A 17,134-nucleotide genomic window follows, 5' to 3' on the forward strand; every position below is an offset into this window, starting at 1 on the left:
TGTTATTTAGCTTTAAGATAAACGCTGTTAATACCTGTTTGTGACAGCTGTAGTTACAGCTTTTACTTGTGGCACAATATCTTCATGTTGAAACCAAATAGCCAATTATATAGTCCACCCCTGGAAAAAGGCATAATAACAAGATTATATTATTATCCTTTTTTTTATTTGTTTGTTTGTTGGATTTTAGTGGTTGACTTTGCTTTTTATAGTCAATTTAAATTTCTAGAGGTTTAATGGAGAAATAAGCTGTGATTTTATTGTGGTGGTTTGTTTTGATGTTACAGTTTTTCTCTGTTATTTTATTTTCTTAATTAGTTCAAAAGTTGTATCTTCCAGAAAAATTATTTTTTGTGAAACACAAAATGTTCAGTCAAACACAACAAGTTTTGTATAGAGTTGTTTGATGTATCAATGACATCCAAAGACAGCTCAAATGATCTGTAACATCTGTGTACATTGTGCATGTAATTTTATGTAGGAAATAAAGCTGACTTTTGTGGGATGTGTTAATTTTGTATTTTATAATTTACTAGCATAATGTAAACATACTTCTATTTCTAGTTTGCTTAAAAGTTTTAACCTAAAATCACTGTGCCCTGTAGCATCCCTTATTTATACTTTATCTTTTGCTTTATGATTCTTTTCTTGCTGCTGCTCATTTCTGTTATCATCTCATCCTATTCACAGTTCTTCATCCTGCAATTCCCCTTATCCAGTGGTACATTTCCTCCTTTCCAAAATGTCCTAATAAGATGATGTCTCATCGTTAGATATGTCTCTGTGCAGAGTCTGTGCCTTAAAATATAAAGCTCCTTGGGATCACTGGCATTGTGAACAGGTGCTAAATAAATTTAATGAACTGAATGTTAACATATTAGTCCATTAATTTAATGCATCTATGCTTTTCTTCTTTTCCCTTATGCAAGAACAGAACACAACAAGAACACGCAAGATGGTTACATAAATTCAAGAGATGGCCAATCCCTTTTTTTCAGTGTGTCCATCTGCCACTTGCATTTCCTTACCTGGATGATTGAGCATGCATCAAGACATGCCTACTTATTATTATTATTTTTTTAAAACTTAACTTAAACATCTTGAACAAACTTAACATAGCATTTTGTTTGATGTCTTTGGATTAGGGTCAGTTGCACTCTTACACAGATATTCTTCCAAACTTCTGTAGTTGATTGCTTTTCTGCTTATGATTTTTCAGCTCATTGCAATAGTATCAGTTTAATCAAAGAACATTAACAGTTAATATTTTGTTCAGATAAAAAAGTGCTTCATATGTTTTCGATACAGTAAATGTATTGTTTATGAATCTGATATCTGCCATTGAGAGTCATTTTGTTTTAGTGTAAAATAAAATGAAAAATAAAATCTATTATTAACAGACTTCTTGAGATGTAGCAGAATTATAAAATTAGCATATAAAGTTTTGGGTTTTGTTTTTACTGATGACTTATTTACGTAGATGAATACAAATTTATTCATTATTTAAGTAAAGGTATTACTTTAATTAAGCTATTTATTACTATAAATCAGGTTTTCATCATATAAATAACTCCTTTAGACAGCTACTAAACTGGATTTATGTGCAATATGATGGAATTTTCTAAATAAACAATGTTTCACAGCAACATCTGTTTGTTTTAAAGTTCCATCTAGTAAAACCTAGCTTGACATGGCATTTTTGACACTGGTGATATATTTTCTGAGCACTTGAAAAGTCATAAAACTGTAAACCTGCTGTAAATATAAAATTAATACAAAATTTACTGTTTTTATTTGAAAGTGCTCTGTCAACAGTCAGTGCTGAAGGGGAACATCTTTGGTACAGCTGTAGTAACAGTGAAGTGACTAAAAGCAGATGATAAATTTGGTAGTGGTATTCGCATTCCTGCAATTTTTTATTAGTATAGATAAAGCATGTATGAATGCAGCGTTTATAGCCCCTTTAATGACAATGACAATTTAATTTGCATAGTACATTTCATTACATGGAAACACAATGTGATCACCAATGTAAAGAAATAGGCAAATTTACAATGGCAGGGAAAACAACAGAACAAAATAAAATAAAACAGAATAACAAAACCTATTAACTGTAGACCTGTGTGAATGGAAAGATTTAGAATCTGGTGTTGAATGTACGGACAGTAATTGATCTCAAGTCAGGTAGCTTGTTCTAAAAAAAACACGACTAAAATAACTGACACTCACATTTAGATCTAATTCTTGAAAAAGTTTTTTAAAAATGAAAAGCAAACAGATATTGTTTTCTTAATGTTCAATGTGAGATATTAAATTTCTTGATATACACTAGAAGCTGTGAAGCTCAGAGAAATTCCCGCGAGTCACCAGTTCCAGGATTAAAGAGATTTGGAGATATATTGTAAGACTTTTAAAGTAAAATGTAGCCTACTTCTGACTAATACATATTGATTTCAGTGAAAATGTCTTGGCTTCGCAGTTGGACACTTAAGCATTTTTTTTTATTCCATCATTTAAACTAGACCTGACCTGATTTGCAGTCTCCAAGGTGAAGCTTGAGCACACCCTTATTGTGCAGCTGTACCCAGTGGTAAAACTCATTTGGCATTGAATGGACTCTTGCATTATATGGTACATTATCATAGTAGTGGTTAGTTAGGGGAAAGAGTCTATCTGGGTGATTACTAAAGGGCCAGAATCCATACAGATGCACTGTTTCACATAATTCCAGGGCCAGACTAGTTATATATAATCCAGTGCTAGGTCGATATTCCTTTAACCCCTGGGATTTCCAGAATTTGACCAGTCTTTCAAGGTACAGAGGGTTTAAGAAGATTGGTTGAATAGGGATTTTCATGTCCTCAATGGCATACACAGCCCGCTGACACACACCCCTACTAAAACCAAAGGAGAAGCAAGGAAAGAGGAGCAGGGAGTTGCCATACTGGTGGAGGCTGTCTGCAAACGGCCGGCGACGTCCCGTCAGTGACCCATACCTGCAAATTAAACAACAACGCTTAAAGCAACAAGACAAAAAAAAAACCCCCAATTCAGTTCCATGTTAGAATAAATGTTTGCTCACTTATGTATGAAGATGGTTGGGTTTGCTGTCACAAGGTTAGTCTTTATGCCAACATCATTCTTAAATTCATTTTCCAGAGGAGGTAGGTTGCACCTGAAAACACAACAAAATATTTCTTACAGAGAGATGAGTTGTCGTCATGATTTTGGTGCTATACACATGACATATTTCTCACCTAAAAACAAAATCAGCTGAATCAATTATTTTTCCACAGCCGCTGTTTGTCAGAATCCCACCACTCCCAACAACTGAACAAGTGTTCCATCTCTTTTTTGAGAAAGGATTTTCCTGGAATTGACATCAACAGATTACACATTACAAAAAGAGCAAGATTTATACTGTTTCTAATGTATTATGTGTGAGAGACAAGTGCTCATTGTATTTAAGGAATTATGTCAAATCTGTAGGATGAGAACAACAAAGAAAAAGGTCCAAAGTAATGTGAAATTCAGAATAGCATTCATTACATGCCTATGTATTGTGTTAGGGTTGAAAACTTTTGATTTTTTTTATTTAAATTATTAGATAAAGCTGTTTTAATATTTTATTTATACACAATGCAAATATGCTCATAAACTGGCTCAGGAAATGCGAACGAGACCCCCAAGGCTCTTGAACTGGGCCTTAGAATAATAAGCAGATAGCCAAGGCTACGCAGGGGTTGTTTTTCTTCTCTGTTTCTCATTCCAGGACAAGCAAATACGAGGTGAGGTCGGACTGAACGGGGAGGATTCACAGCAAACTGCCACGTTTGTGTTGGGAGAAGATAATCTTTGTTATTGTCACAGTATAAACCTGTACAGCCCTGATCCAGGGTCATCTTTTCTGTGAAACAGTTCGCTGGTTCACAAAAAAGTCCAGCGCTGTAACTTGTAATTTCAACTGCTCAAACAAATTACATTTTTTAAACTACAAATATTTCTCCTGAATTCCTTCTGAAAAATCTGAACATAACAATTGTAAGTATAGACATTGGCAGTAAGAAACAGCTGGATAGAGCATAATTATCACTTTGACTTTGAATTTGATATGTCATTTTAAATCTTTATGTGTTACTTTCAATATGTTGACAATACAAACCACACTTATATGAACCATAGTCAAGTTAGAAGGTTTTTTGTCCTTTTTAAACCAATAAATAATTAAGAGACAGAACTCTGACAGAACTTATTAAGACAGATGAACTGCTGCAAAAGTACTCTGGGCAGCTAATGTAGGAATATGCTAAAGAATTTCATTTGATTCAATCCGTTAAGGGTGCAGGTCCCCAGATTTAGCACATGACTAAACATGTGATATAAGAACTTAGTAATACTATGTTAGAACATTTGAAGAATAATTAGGACATGAAACATGCAGCAGATTTTGTCTGAGTTCATTCTAGCGCATTCATAAAGAATACATTTCAAGGCATGTTCCCATCTTTAAGAAATACATACTTTGATAAAGGCCTTGAAAAGCACTGGGGTCACGGGAATGACAGTCCTGTCCTTATCACAGACAATCTTAGATCCCACTGGAGTGTTTTCCTGAGTGATAATGCCATTGTTGGATCCATTGCAATTGATGTTCAGCTGTAATCTTGAAAAATAATAAATGAATAAATAAATAAATAAATAAATAAATGTTTAAAGTTAGCTTTAGTGTTAAGGTGAAAGATTTGTGGTTTAAAATACAGTACACCTGTATTGTAAGTGTCATTTCTGCTACGTATGTATAAAAAGCAAACAAATCCCACATGAATTCAGTGTGTTATTTAAAACACTGATTTTATTTTATTTAAAACACTGAAAGCAATACAGTTTTATATTAGTTAATTTCATTTTAATTTCCAATGATGAATTTCAGCTACAGCAAATCAGGCTTACCAGAGAGGGAAAACAATTCAAATAAATGTTTTCATTTATGTAGTATTTGAATAGGCTTCAGTGGTTTGAATGGAAATGATTATTTAACCATAATGAAAGCCATTTAACTTCAGGCAGCTACAGATACAGCATACATGTAGGACAGACAACCTGTCTTTTGTCTTTAGATTGTATTTCATATTAATTTGTCTATTGTTGTATATTATGTTTACAGTTAGTGTTTTTTATGTTTAGTTTTTTCTTTGGCAATATTTGGCTTAACTCTTCAGCAATTAAAGACATTTTTATACAAAGTTCCCTATTCTGAGTGGTTCAAATGTAATTTGACAGTTGAATGATAACCAGTTTCATGTCCTGCTGAACCCCTTCTTAATTCATAAAAAATTATGCAGATGTAATATCTGAAGTTAATTTAAAGTCTCGATTTTATATTTTGTAACTTTTTCTCTGATTCTAAATATAAGAAATGTCAATGCAAATGAAGGAAGCCATTATTAGGTTGGAAAAAAGAGAGCAAAAAATTAACAGACTGATTCTTTCTTTAAAAGAAAGACTGCAGTGAATCAGCTCAGCAGCAAAAAGACCTGAAAGACCACAGAAGTGCAGGATAACAGAATTATTTACATAGTCAATGAGAAGAATTTTACAGCATCTTACCAATTAAGGAACACTCTCAAGTGTACAATCAATAAAGAGATGCTTTCATGAATGTAAATACTAGAGTTGGGAATTGGTAAGAATGTAGCAATTCTGATTCTATCATCAATATCACTTATCAATTCGATTCCTTATTGATCTCCTTACTGATTCTCATTGGCTCCATTTTGGGAGTTACTGCCATCTCTAAGCAGCATATCAAACACATTACATTCATGGAAATTAATTAGATGCTGTGGGTCAAATATTTGTGCATGTTGGAGGTATTTAAGCTCCTTGTTGCAATCGGTGTTGGGTCTGTGTTTCCACAGGCCCCGCAAGTTTAGAGACTTATTCCTCATGAGAACGAAAACAAGACAGAACATCTTCAACCGGTCTTTAACTCGCTAACAAGGGAAGCTTTGGTCAGAACCAGGCGGTGGAGCATAATGCTCATCACCTGTCTCTAGCCCAAATCCTTCAAAGAGCAGCTCTCCTCGTAGCCTTTTTATTGACAAACTGTTACAATATACAATAGTTTACACAATACAACACAACACAAGCACCTTCCACTGTAAAACCCACCAATGGTTCTAAGACAAGACACTATGTGTGTGTGTGTGCACGTGTAAGCATGTGTGCAAGAATGTGTGTGTGTGTGTGTCGTGGGGGTGCGTTTGTGTGACTTCCTGCTCACCAAAAGGATCATAAAAGCAGGAAGCTTACAACACAAGAACCAGATCTTTCAGATAGGATGTATCTACAATAAAACCTCCCCCAGCACCAGAGTAGCTGGAGAGGTGGTCAGAGACAAAAGAATGTCTTTGGTCCTACTGCTTGAAACAATGTAGAGATGGTAAGCATAAAAATGACAACATTTAACAATTCAATTTAACAATCGGTGTTTAAGTCATTATTCGAAAAAATAATGTATTACACAAAACACTTTTATTAAAAGTAATTCAGTACTTTACTTCAGCGGTCCCCAACCCCCGGGCCTCGGACCGGTACCAGTCCGTGAGTCGTTTGGTACCGGGCCGCGAGAGTTGAGGCTCAGGTGTGAAATGTATGGTTTTCAGGGTTTTTATCGGTTTTCAGCGTTATTTTGTTATCGTTTTTATCGTTTACTCGGTTTTCCTGGGTCTTTTCATGTGTGTTATGAATTTTTTTTCGGTACCGGTACTAGTTTTATTTTGTTGTATTTATCCGCGACACCTTAAAGGACGGTCCGTGGAAATATTGTTGGGCATAAACCGGCCGTGGCGCAAAAAAGGTTGGGGACCGCTGCTTTACTTAATTAGTCCTAGGAGGAAGTAATCTGTTAAACTATTGTTTACATTACAATTGCTTTTCTCTGTAAAATGACCTGTAATTCACTGTCTAATATCAGGATGTTAGAAGGCTTGAAGTGTATGATCTTACCTGAATCTGTGGTAATTCTCCTCCTGCTTTTTCCATGTTTGATTGTAGAGCTTTTTTACTTTATCGATGGCTTCCCTGTAATGCACAAGCATTCATACACACAGTTAGAAGTATCATGCCTGCAGGTCTGACATGACTCAATCTTGGCAAAAATACTGTAATTTATTAAGAAAAAAGTTATGACAGTGCTCGCTCTTACTTGCAGCCTTTACAAAGTTCAGAGGGCTTTGAGGCACTTCTTTGAGGAAGTGGTCGGTGAAATTCCAAACTGTGAGAAATAAATGAGACAGATTAGTATGTGCACATAAAAAAGTTACCTTTTCTTGTACCCATTTTTTCCCTCAGCTTCATTGCTGTTGTTCTTTTCTGTACATGTGTTGGAAGGTCATGATCTTAACTCATTGTGTCTGAACCCTGTTCTTATGCTACCTGCAAAAATTCCAAAAGTTACCTACATATTCAATATAATATTAGATCAGATATCTGCGTTATAAACAACTTGTTACATGTTTTGTTTTGTTTTTTCATGGTGTTAAATGTCTTGGAAAACAAACTAATTCCACTTCACAGTTTGAAGTATCATCGCTGCAGGGCTGACATGGCCAACTCTGTGTTATTCAAAGGTTGCTAGGAAGTACTGGTGGTTTGTGGCAAGTTAGATTGATTAGTCTAGTCAGTATTGCGGTGAAGTTTAGAGTAGTGCCATTGATGATGAACTGGTGCAGAGCAGCTTTACTGCTTCCTGTCATAATTCAGTCACATCAACCATACCAGAGATCAATTTGAATTTAGGTGGATGATCGTGTTTGGATTTACTCACTCACTAATGTGTGCTTCAATCTCGTTGAATTTAGTTGTGCAAATCAATAAAGAGCAGTGAATTCTATTCCCAACTACAACCAATCTTAGGTTTCAAACTAAGATTGGCTGTCAAATCTCACTTTAGACCTTACATACTCTTTTTTTAAGGCAAAGCCAATTTAAATCACTCTTATTTATTATTTCTTTTATTTTCTGCTTTTTTTTTTTTTTTTTTTAAATCAGCTTGTATTTATAAACAAGAAACACTCCTAGAGTGAAAACCTCTGCCAAGGAAGCTCACTCTCTGGGCACTATTAAAGAAACAGCATTGAATTAGGATAGGCTCCAGCCCCCCTGTGGCCCTGATAAGGATAAGCGGAAGAGAATGGATGGATGGATGGATAAACCAGTATAATGTCCTAAATGTTACCAACACAAACAAAGACAGGAGAATTTTAAGTATAGTGTTCAAGATAAAAGATATTTTTGGTAAATTGACTTTATCTGACCTTGAAGAAGATGTCAAAGGTCCAACGTAATTTGATATTTAGAATCCACATACATCTTTTCCTATGTGCCTATATGTAGTGTGATGCTCATTCTTCTTTGTTGGTGAGGGGTTTTTTTGCACCATATGTTTGCAGGGAAGCTGAAATATTTTAATACCTGTAAAGTAAATAGTGAAGAGGGAGTGAGTTTCCTTAGTTGGGGTTTGTAGTGACGTGTGAGAGAATAATTGACATGTAGGCAAACACATAATAAAGTTGGCACACATAATAAAGTTTGCCTGGCAGAGAGCTGGTACAAATGTCCTCCAAAGACCTAATTTTTATTTTTATACTTGAGTGCTGGGTCTGCGCTTCCACAGGCCCCGCTGGTTTTATTTATTCTTGTTAACGACAAGCAAGACGAACATCTTTTACTTGCTAGCAAGGGAGACTGGTCGGAACCAGGCTCTTGGAGCTGAATGCTCCTCACCTGTCTCCTAGCCATTCAATTCAATTCAATTCAATTTTATTTATATAGTGCCAAATCACAACAACAGTCGCCTCAAGGCGTTTATATATTGTACAGTATATCCTATAATAATAGATACAGAGAAAAACCCATAAACCCCTATGAGCAAGCACTTTGGCGACAGTGGGAAGGAAAAACTCCCTTTTAACAGTAAGAAACCTCCGGCAGAACCAGGCTCAGGGAGAGGCGGCCATCTGCAGCGGCAGCCTACACCTATTGCAGCATACCTAAGGGAGGATTCAGGGTCACCTGGTCCAGCCCTAACTATATGCTTTAACAAAAAGGAAAGTTTTAAGCCTAATCTCAAAAGTAGAGATAGTGTCTGTTAGAGCAGGGCGATATGACCAAAAATATTTATCACGATAAACATTTGAAAATTTGCGATAACGATATAACTGACGATATAATTGACACTAGACAAAATACTTCACAACTCCTCAACTTTATTAGTGCAAAAAATAAAATCAATGTATTTTCACTTAAACAAGCAGCTGTTTTTTATGTGCATTAAAGTTATATAAAAAATTAACAGTGCAAATGCAAATTCCTTGCTGACAGTTTAACCAAAAGGCATTTCCAGTGGAAATTGGCTGACATATCCTCAGCATAACCATGTATAATATCCACAAAACTTAAAAAGAGGTTATACACACAATACAGTAATATTATGTTGAAGCACATTACGTATCACTCCGCGAGGCTCCTGCCTACAATAGCCACAACGCTCCGACAATCCATCAAGCAGTGCGGCTTCGTAGCTTAGCAAAGTCGTACTAAAACATTTGCCAGATTTTTGAGCGCCGTGTACCACATAAAATCGTTTCGAGGTCAGTAAACACAACCAGAATCCAAACATAAGGCACACGGGATTATAAGGGGCACTGTCGACTTTCAGAAAAATCAAAGGATTGATTTTAAGTGTGCCGTATTTTCCAAAAAACACGGTAATAACGACGGCCCGCTAGCATGTGCTACCAGAAATAGTGCTTTTGTGTATCTGACAGACGAAAGCTAAACCAGTTCCACACCACTGAAGTTGCAGCATTTTTACAAACCAATTCTGGTTCATCCGTTTCATTCAACATCCGCTTTCGTTCTTCTCATTCTCCGTCGCCGGCACGCTTTTTCCTCCATGTGCGTATGAAAACAAAGGTACTGCGCATGCGCGTTTTACCCATATTCTATCACGATATTTCAATTTCTTATCATTGCCCGACATTATACCGGTATTACCGTAAACGGTATGATATGGCCCAGCCCCGGTGTCTGTCTCCTGAATCCAAACTGGAAGCTGGCGCCTGAAAACTGAAGGCTCTCCCTCCCATTCTACTTTTAAATACTCTAGGAACAACAAGTAGGCCTGCAGTGTGAGAGCGAAGTGCTCTAATAGGGTGATATGGTACTACAAGGTCATTAAGATATGATGGGGCCTGATTATTTCAGACCTTGTATGTGAGGAGCAGGATTTTGAATTCAATTCTGGATTTAACAGGAGAAATATGCTCTCTCTTTCTAGTCCCTGTCAGGACTCTTGCTGCAGCATTTTGGATTAGCTGTAGACTTTTCAGAGAGTTTTTTGGACATCCTGATAATAATGAATTACAGTAGTCCAGCCTGGAAGTAATAAATGCATGAACTAGTTTTTCAGCGTCACTCTGAGAAAGGATATTTCTAATCTTATAGATGTTGCGCAAATGGAAGAACGCAGTCTTACATATTTGTTTAATATGTGCGTTGAAGGACATGTCTTGGTCAAAAATAACTCCAAGGTTCCTCACAGCGTTACTTGAGGCCAAGGTAATGCCATCCAGAGTAAGAATCTGGTTAGATACCATGTTTCTAAGATTTTCAGGGCCGAGTACAATAACCTCGGTTTTATCTGAATTAAGAAGCCATCCAGGTCTTTATGTCTTTAAGACATTCCTGCAGTTTAACCAAATGGTGTGTGTTACCTGGCTTCATGGATAGATAGAGCTGGGTGTCATCTGCATAGCAGTGAAAATGTATGCTATGTCTTCTAATGATGCTGCCTAAGGGAAGCATGTATAATGTAAACAGAATTGGTCCTAGCACTGAACCCTGTGGAACTCCATAACTGACCTTAGTGTGTGAAGAGGACTCTCCATTTACATGTACAAACTGGAGTCTGTTAGACAGATATGATACAAACCACTGCAGTGCAGTACCTGTAATACCTACAGCATGTTCTAATCGCTCTAATAGGATATTATGGTCAACAGTATCGAATGCTGCACTGAGGTCTAGCAGGACAAGCACAGAGACGAGTCCACTGTCAGAAGCCATAAGAAGATCACTTGTAACCTTCACTAAAGCTGTTTCTGTGCTGTGATGAGCTCTGAAACCTGACTGAAACTCTTCAAATAAGCCTTTCCTCTGCAGATGATCTGTTAGCTGTTTGACAACTACTCTTTCAAGGATTTTTGATATGAAAGGAAAGTTGGAGATTGGCCTATAATTAGCTAAGACAGTTGGGTCTAGAGATGCTTTTTAAGTGAAGGTTTAACTACTGCCAGCTTGAAGGCCTGTGGTACATAGCCGGTTATTAGAGATAGGTTGATCATATTTAAGATTTAAACATTAATTAATGGCAGGACTTCTTTGAGCAGTTTTGTAGGAATGGGGTCTAAAAGACACGTTGATTATTGAAGTTAACTCAGAAAGATCAATTAGAGAAAAAGAGTCTAACTTAATATCAATGGTACTAAAAGTAGCTGTAGATAATATTACATCTGTGGGATGATTATTGGTAATTTTTTCTCTAATGTAAAAATTTTATTTGTGAAGAAGTTCATGAAGTCATTACTAGTTAACGTTAAAGGGATGGTTGGCTCAAAAGAGCTCTGACTTTTTGTCAGCCTGGCTACAGTGCTGAAGAGAAACCTGGGGTTGTTCTTATTTTCTTCAATCGGTGATGAATAGTAAGATGTTCTGGCTTTGCGGAGGGCTTTCTTATAAAGCAGCAAACTTTTTCTCCAGGCTAAATGATGATCCTCTAAATTTGTGACACAGGATTTCCTCTCCAGCTTGTGAGTCATCTGCTTTAGGCTACGTGTTTGAGAATTATACCACGGAGTCAGGTACTTCTGATTTGAGACCTTAGTTTTCACAGGAGCTACAGTATCCAGAGTCGTACGTAGTGAGGAGGTGAAATTATTAACAAGATAATCGACCTCTGTTGGGGTAGCGTTCAGATAGCTGCTCTGTGTTGGTACAGGGCATTGAAGATGATAACAGTTGGTGGATTATATTCTTAAACTTAGTTACAGCGCTTTCAGAAAGACATCTACTTTGATAAAGTCTACTCTCCACTGCTGTGTAATCAATTATTGTAAATGTAAATGTTATCAGGAAATGATCAGACAGGAGAGGGTTTTCAGTAAACACTGTTAAATGTTCAGTTTCTATGCCATATGTTAAAACAAGATCTAGAGTGTGATTAAAATGGTGGGTGGGTTCTTTTAAAGTTTGAGAGAAGCCAAATTGAGTCTAATAACAGATTAAATGCTGTGTTGAGGCTGTCATTTTAACATCTACATGGATGTTAAAATCACCCACAATAATTATTTTATCTGAGCTGAGCACTAAATCAGATAAAAAGTCTGAGAAATCAGAGAGAAACTCTGTGTAAGGCCCAGGTGGACGACAGATGATAACAAGTAAGACTGGTTTCTGAGTTTTACAGCTGGGGTGGACAAGGTTAAGCATTAGGCTTTCAAATGAATTAAAAGTCTGTCTTGGTCTTTCGTTGATTAATAGGCTGGTGGGAAAAATTGCTGCCACACCGAAAACCGGTTCTTGTTGAGAACCGGTTCCCACTGTTTCAATTCCTTGGAGTTGTTTGCCAATTTTGCAAACGATTCCCTTATTGATTCCAGTCGCCCCGAATGACGTCACCACGTTGCGGAGCGTCATTTACCTGGCAGGAAACACGGCGCGTAAGCGGCTCAAACACTAAAAAGTTTGATTATACTTTACGAGAACGGATGACAACAGGGCAACTTGCAATACTTGCAAAGTAGATATTTCATTTAAGGAAACACTACGAATATGCAAAAGCATTTGCTCACAAAACACGTGATAACCTTAAATGAATGTTGTGTTTTTAATTCCGCTCCGGACTCGTGAATCTCAACCCAGCAGCACCGGTAACGTTTGCACATCCTCTCCCATTAATGCGGCAGGTAAATAATCAACTAACAGTGCATATTATGTTAGTGAGATCTGCCTTATTACAAAACCTGCCATTACTGTGTATTTAGGTGACCATGATGAGAGAGACAGACAGAGTCTGGCTCAGATGCTGGCAGTTCTCGCTGCAGTCTACCGGTAGCATCTCCTTTCAGGCCAGGATAGACAAATGTCACCGAGCAGTGACTAAATTTGTGGTAAAAGGCTTGCACCCATTTGCCACAGCAGATGCCCCGATTTTCGGTAAGTGAATGTGTTTAATTGTAGGCAGGGACATTACTGGATATTCTTGTGTAATTGCTACAGAATAATTTATGTTATACTTTGTTATTGCTACAGAAGAATATTTATTTTATTTTATTATTTTACATTTACAATTTTTTTCCCCGGGGACCCTGTGACACCCCATTGAAGAGCCGTAGGCTGGATCTTCTAAGATCACACTGCTGTAAGGCCATGTTACTCCTAATTTCTATCTTGTTCAAAGAGAAGATATAAAACAAAGTTCTAAGCTAATCGACCTTAGTGTTCTCCTTTAAAAAAAAAAAAAAAAAAAAAAGAATCAATAACAGAATTGATAAAGAATCGAAAATGGAATCTGAATCGTGAAAATCTTATCAATACCCATCCCTACACACCGCCCCCTCGGCCTGTGCTTCGAGATTTCTGGTAGTTAGAATGACTCGGGGGTGTTGATTCATTTAAACTAACATAATCATCCTGCTGCAACCAGGTTTCTGTAAGGCAAAGTAAATCGATTTGTTGATCAATTATTAAGTCATGTACTAACAGAGACTTGGAGCAGAGAGACCTAATATTTAATAATCCACATTTCACTGTTTTACTCTTTGGTTCAGATGTGGATACTGTATTGTTCTTTCTTTGTGATTTTTTTATGTTTAAGTTGTTTATTGCTGGTTTTTAGTTTGTTTTTTGTCTGTTTGGGAGCTGACACAGTCTCAATGGAGATGGGTTTTTAGGGGGGGTAGCAGGAAGAGAGAAGCTGCAGAGAGGCTTGTAAGACTGCAACTCTGCTCTAGCCAGCATCCAATAAACAGCCTTCCTTGCCTCCTTTTATTCTGTGAACACAAGCACCACCCATTGTAAAACCCCCCAATGGTCACAAAAGATAAGGTACTATGTGTGTTTGTGTGTGCACGTGTAAGCACGTGTATGTATGTTAGTGTTGTGTCAGTTGCGAACGAAACGGCTCGTAGAGCCGACACTTTGACGTGAACGATGCGAGCCGGCTCGTGTTTTTTCCCCCCCCCCCCTTTCTCTCACCCTCTCTCTCCCACTTTTTTTCCCACTTCACTCCGCACGCGACTTGTGCTTTGCACTGGGAAGAGGGCGGAGGGATGGTAGTAATATTCTCAGTAGAACAGAGCTGGAGGGAAAGAGAGAGAAAGAGAGCCATGTGTCTTGGAATTTGTACAAGCTCTTTGGAGTTTGTACGTGCTTTGTCTCTTAGGGGCCACCGTATATATTTATTTATATATAAACATATATAAGTAAAACCACATTTTTTTTACATTAGTAATTCGTTTTGTGCATAATTTTATATTGTTGTTAATAATAAATTAATTAAAGCAACAAAACAACCTGAAGAGCCGGTTGGGAGCCGAAAGAGCCGGCTCTTTTTAGCGCTACTACTGTATGTGTCTGAACATGCATGTATGTGCAAGAATATGTGTGTGTGTGTGTGTGTGTGTGTGTGTGTCCTCCTGCCCAGAAAAGGGTAATAAAAGCAGGAAGTTTATGACACAAGAAAACAGAACCTTCAGATAGGATGTGCCTATAATAAAACACTTCAGCCTCCCCCACCAACAAACTGGCTGGAGAGATGGTCAGAAACACAGGAATGTCATTGATCATGCTGCTTGAACTAAGACTTACAAATTTAAGTAACACAGTGACAACATTTAACAATTTGACTCCAACATTGAGAACCTTTTAGAGCCTGCACTTCTTCACTTTTTTTTTTTAATTTGAGGAAAGAAGTTGAATTAGTACGTTTACTAGAGTATTTTTTGTCACGGCTGGGGGCAGTCGTGTGGTGTATTGAAAAAAAGGATCTGTTGGGAAGCATTTAAGTAACAAAGTGTTGCAGGTTACCTTTGTGGTGGCCATCTTGTTTTCCCAGTAAAGAGGAAGCCTGCCTCAATTGCAGCTCTTTTATAGGCCAGTCTGTATTAAGAAGGTGTGTCTTTAGAGTATTTAAAGGGAGCAGGAAATGGATTGGGGGCCATTTTGAAAAGTTGCTGTCTACATGTGTATGATGTTGGCAAGAGATAATAAAACAATTACTTTAATCAAGATAGAGTGAAGTCTGATGTTTCCCTCACCACCCCTCACTGTGTAACAGTTGGATCCAACTGTTACACAGTGAGGGGTGGTTGGATCCAACTGTTACACAGTGAGGGGTGGTTGGATCCAACTGTTACACAGTGAGGGGTGGTTGGATCCAACTGTTACACAGTGAGGGGTGGTTGGATCCAACTGTTACACAGTGAGGGGTGGTGAGGGAAACATCAGACTTCACTCTATCTTGATTAAAGTAATTGTTTTATTATCTCTTGCCAACATCATACACATGCAGACAGCAACTTTTCAAAATGGCCCCCAATCCATTTCCTGCTCCCTTTAAATACTCTAAAGACACACCTTCTTAATACAGACTGGCCTATAAAAGAGCTGCAATTGAGGCAGGCTTCCTCTTTACTGGGAAAACAAGATGGCCACCACAAAGGTAACCTGCAACACTTTGTTACTTAAATGCTTCCCAACATGATCCAAAATGCAGGTACTGGCTGGGGTGCGAGTGAGTGTTTAATTTACAGCGGTGAGAAGGTGACAAAACAGGAAGAGCAGAGCGGGGAGTAAACAAACCTAAACTGGGAAAACTAAAGAACAAAACTAAAACCAGACACTCACGGGAAGAGGAGCAAAATGCACAAAGAGAGATGGCAGAGAGACGCAGAATGAATACCAGGTAACAGCATAATGCAGACTGACATGGAACTAAACAGACCACGCAACAGAGAGCACAGGAAAACACAGGGCTTAAATACACGGGGAGTAATCAGGGAATGGGCCACAGGAGGGAGACACAGCTGGGAGCAATTAGGCTAACGAGACAGGGGAGAGGTAAAACTGAACACACTGACATGAGACATGAACTTTCAGAATAAAACAGGAAACTAACAGACACAGAGAACCAGACAGGACACTGAACTTGACAGGCAGACTCATGAGCAGACACAACACCATGGACAGACAGAGGGAACACAGAGAAGTGGGAGCAGGCAGGCAAAGAACAGAAACCTAACAAATGGCAAAATCACAACAGAATACACACTCGGAATGAACAAAAGCATAAGGAAACACAAAACCCTGAGTCCTCAGACTCAGGACCATGACATTTTTAAGACCGAAATGTGTAGTTCTACTTATGTGAAGCATGTGTGTATTTCTTCCACCTCTGGCTTGCATTTGCATTTTACACAGCTTCCCAAGTGTTTCAGAATTGGGCTTGTATAATAAGAGTAAAACACTAACAGAGCTTGACTGTTTTTTTTCTGTAATAAAAAACAGTTACTTTTTTGTGGTTTCACAGTGATCAAAATATTTGTTTTACTGGCTTCTCCCTTTTCATTTGTAAGTACAAAGGTAGTTACTCACCTTTCTTCAAATGTGTACCAGATAAAAGCGCTCAGCAGACACCCCAAACAGAGGAGATTGGCCATCATCGAGAGCTGTTTCCTCATGTCTCTCCAGTGGTTCACATTTCACAGCACTCAATTTCATTTCACCTTATATATTTTTCCGGGTACTTCCTGTCTGTCTGGTTTGGCTGCCTGTTGCTGCTGTTGCTCGTTTCCATGTTTGTGTGTATGAAGGGGTGTGTGTGTTAGTGATGTGTGGAGCCGGGTTTTTGTTTTCTTTCTCTCACCCTTTCTCTTGCACTTTTGTCTGATTCTATCCAATCACTTAAATCACGGTTAAAAACCTATTTATTTAACCTTGTCTTTCCTGCTCGTTAATCTCTGTATCTGATCCCTAGACTTACTCTATTTTACCGTTTATATACACTTTTTTA

At 37.7% G+C, this 17,134-nt stretch overlaps 1 protein-coding gene across 1 annotated transcript; it reads right to left on the bottom strand.

Moving 5' to 3' along the window:
• Window positions 1–1,944: 1,944 nt before the first annotated feature.
• LOC308391357 (alpha-2,8-sialyltransferase 8F-like) lies at window positions 1,945–16,899 on the bottom strand. The gene is made up of 7 exons (XM_080873990.1): window positions 16,717–16,899; window positions 7,208–7,276; window positions 7,009–7,083; window positions 4,522–4,663; window positions 3,258–3,370; window positions 3,083–3,175; window positions 1,945–2,996 (listed from the first exon to the last, which is right to left on the bottom strand). The coding sequence occupies exons 1-7, from the start codon at window positions 16,800–16,802 to the stop codon at window positions 2,519–2,521; spliced, it is 1,056 nt and encodes a 351-aa protein (XP_080730116.1). The 5' UTR covers window positions 16,803–16,899; the 3' UTR covers window positions 1,945–2,518.
• Between the last annotated feature and the right edge of the window lie 235 nt (window positions 16,900–17,134).

Source organism: Rhamphochromis sp. 'chilingali' (genome assembly GCF_963969265.1).
Source record: "Rhamphochromis sp. 'chilingali' genome assembly, chromosome: 22".
NCBI classification, from domain to species: domain Eukaryota; kingdom Metazoa; phylum Chordata; class Actinopteri; order Cichliformes; family Cichlidae; genus Rhamphochromis; species Rhamphochromis sp. 'chilingali'.

Excerpts from the sequence above, each read along its gene's own strand:
- LOC308391357 (XM_080873990.1), bottom strand. The coding sequence starts at position 16,802 with ATGAGGAAACAGCTCTCGATGATGGCCAATCTCCTCTGTTTGGGGTGT. Across the intron at positions 4,664-7,008 it reads GAGAATTACCACAGATTCAG|ATTACAGCTGAACATCAATT; the intron begins GTAAGATCATAC and ends TTATTTTTCAAG. Across the intron at positions 3,176-3,257 it reads TCAGCTGATTTTGTTTTTAG|GTGCAACCTACCTCCTCTGG; the intron begins GTGAGAAATATG and ends TTGTGTTTTCAG.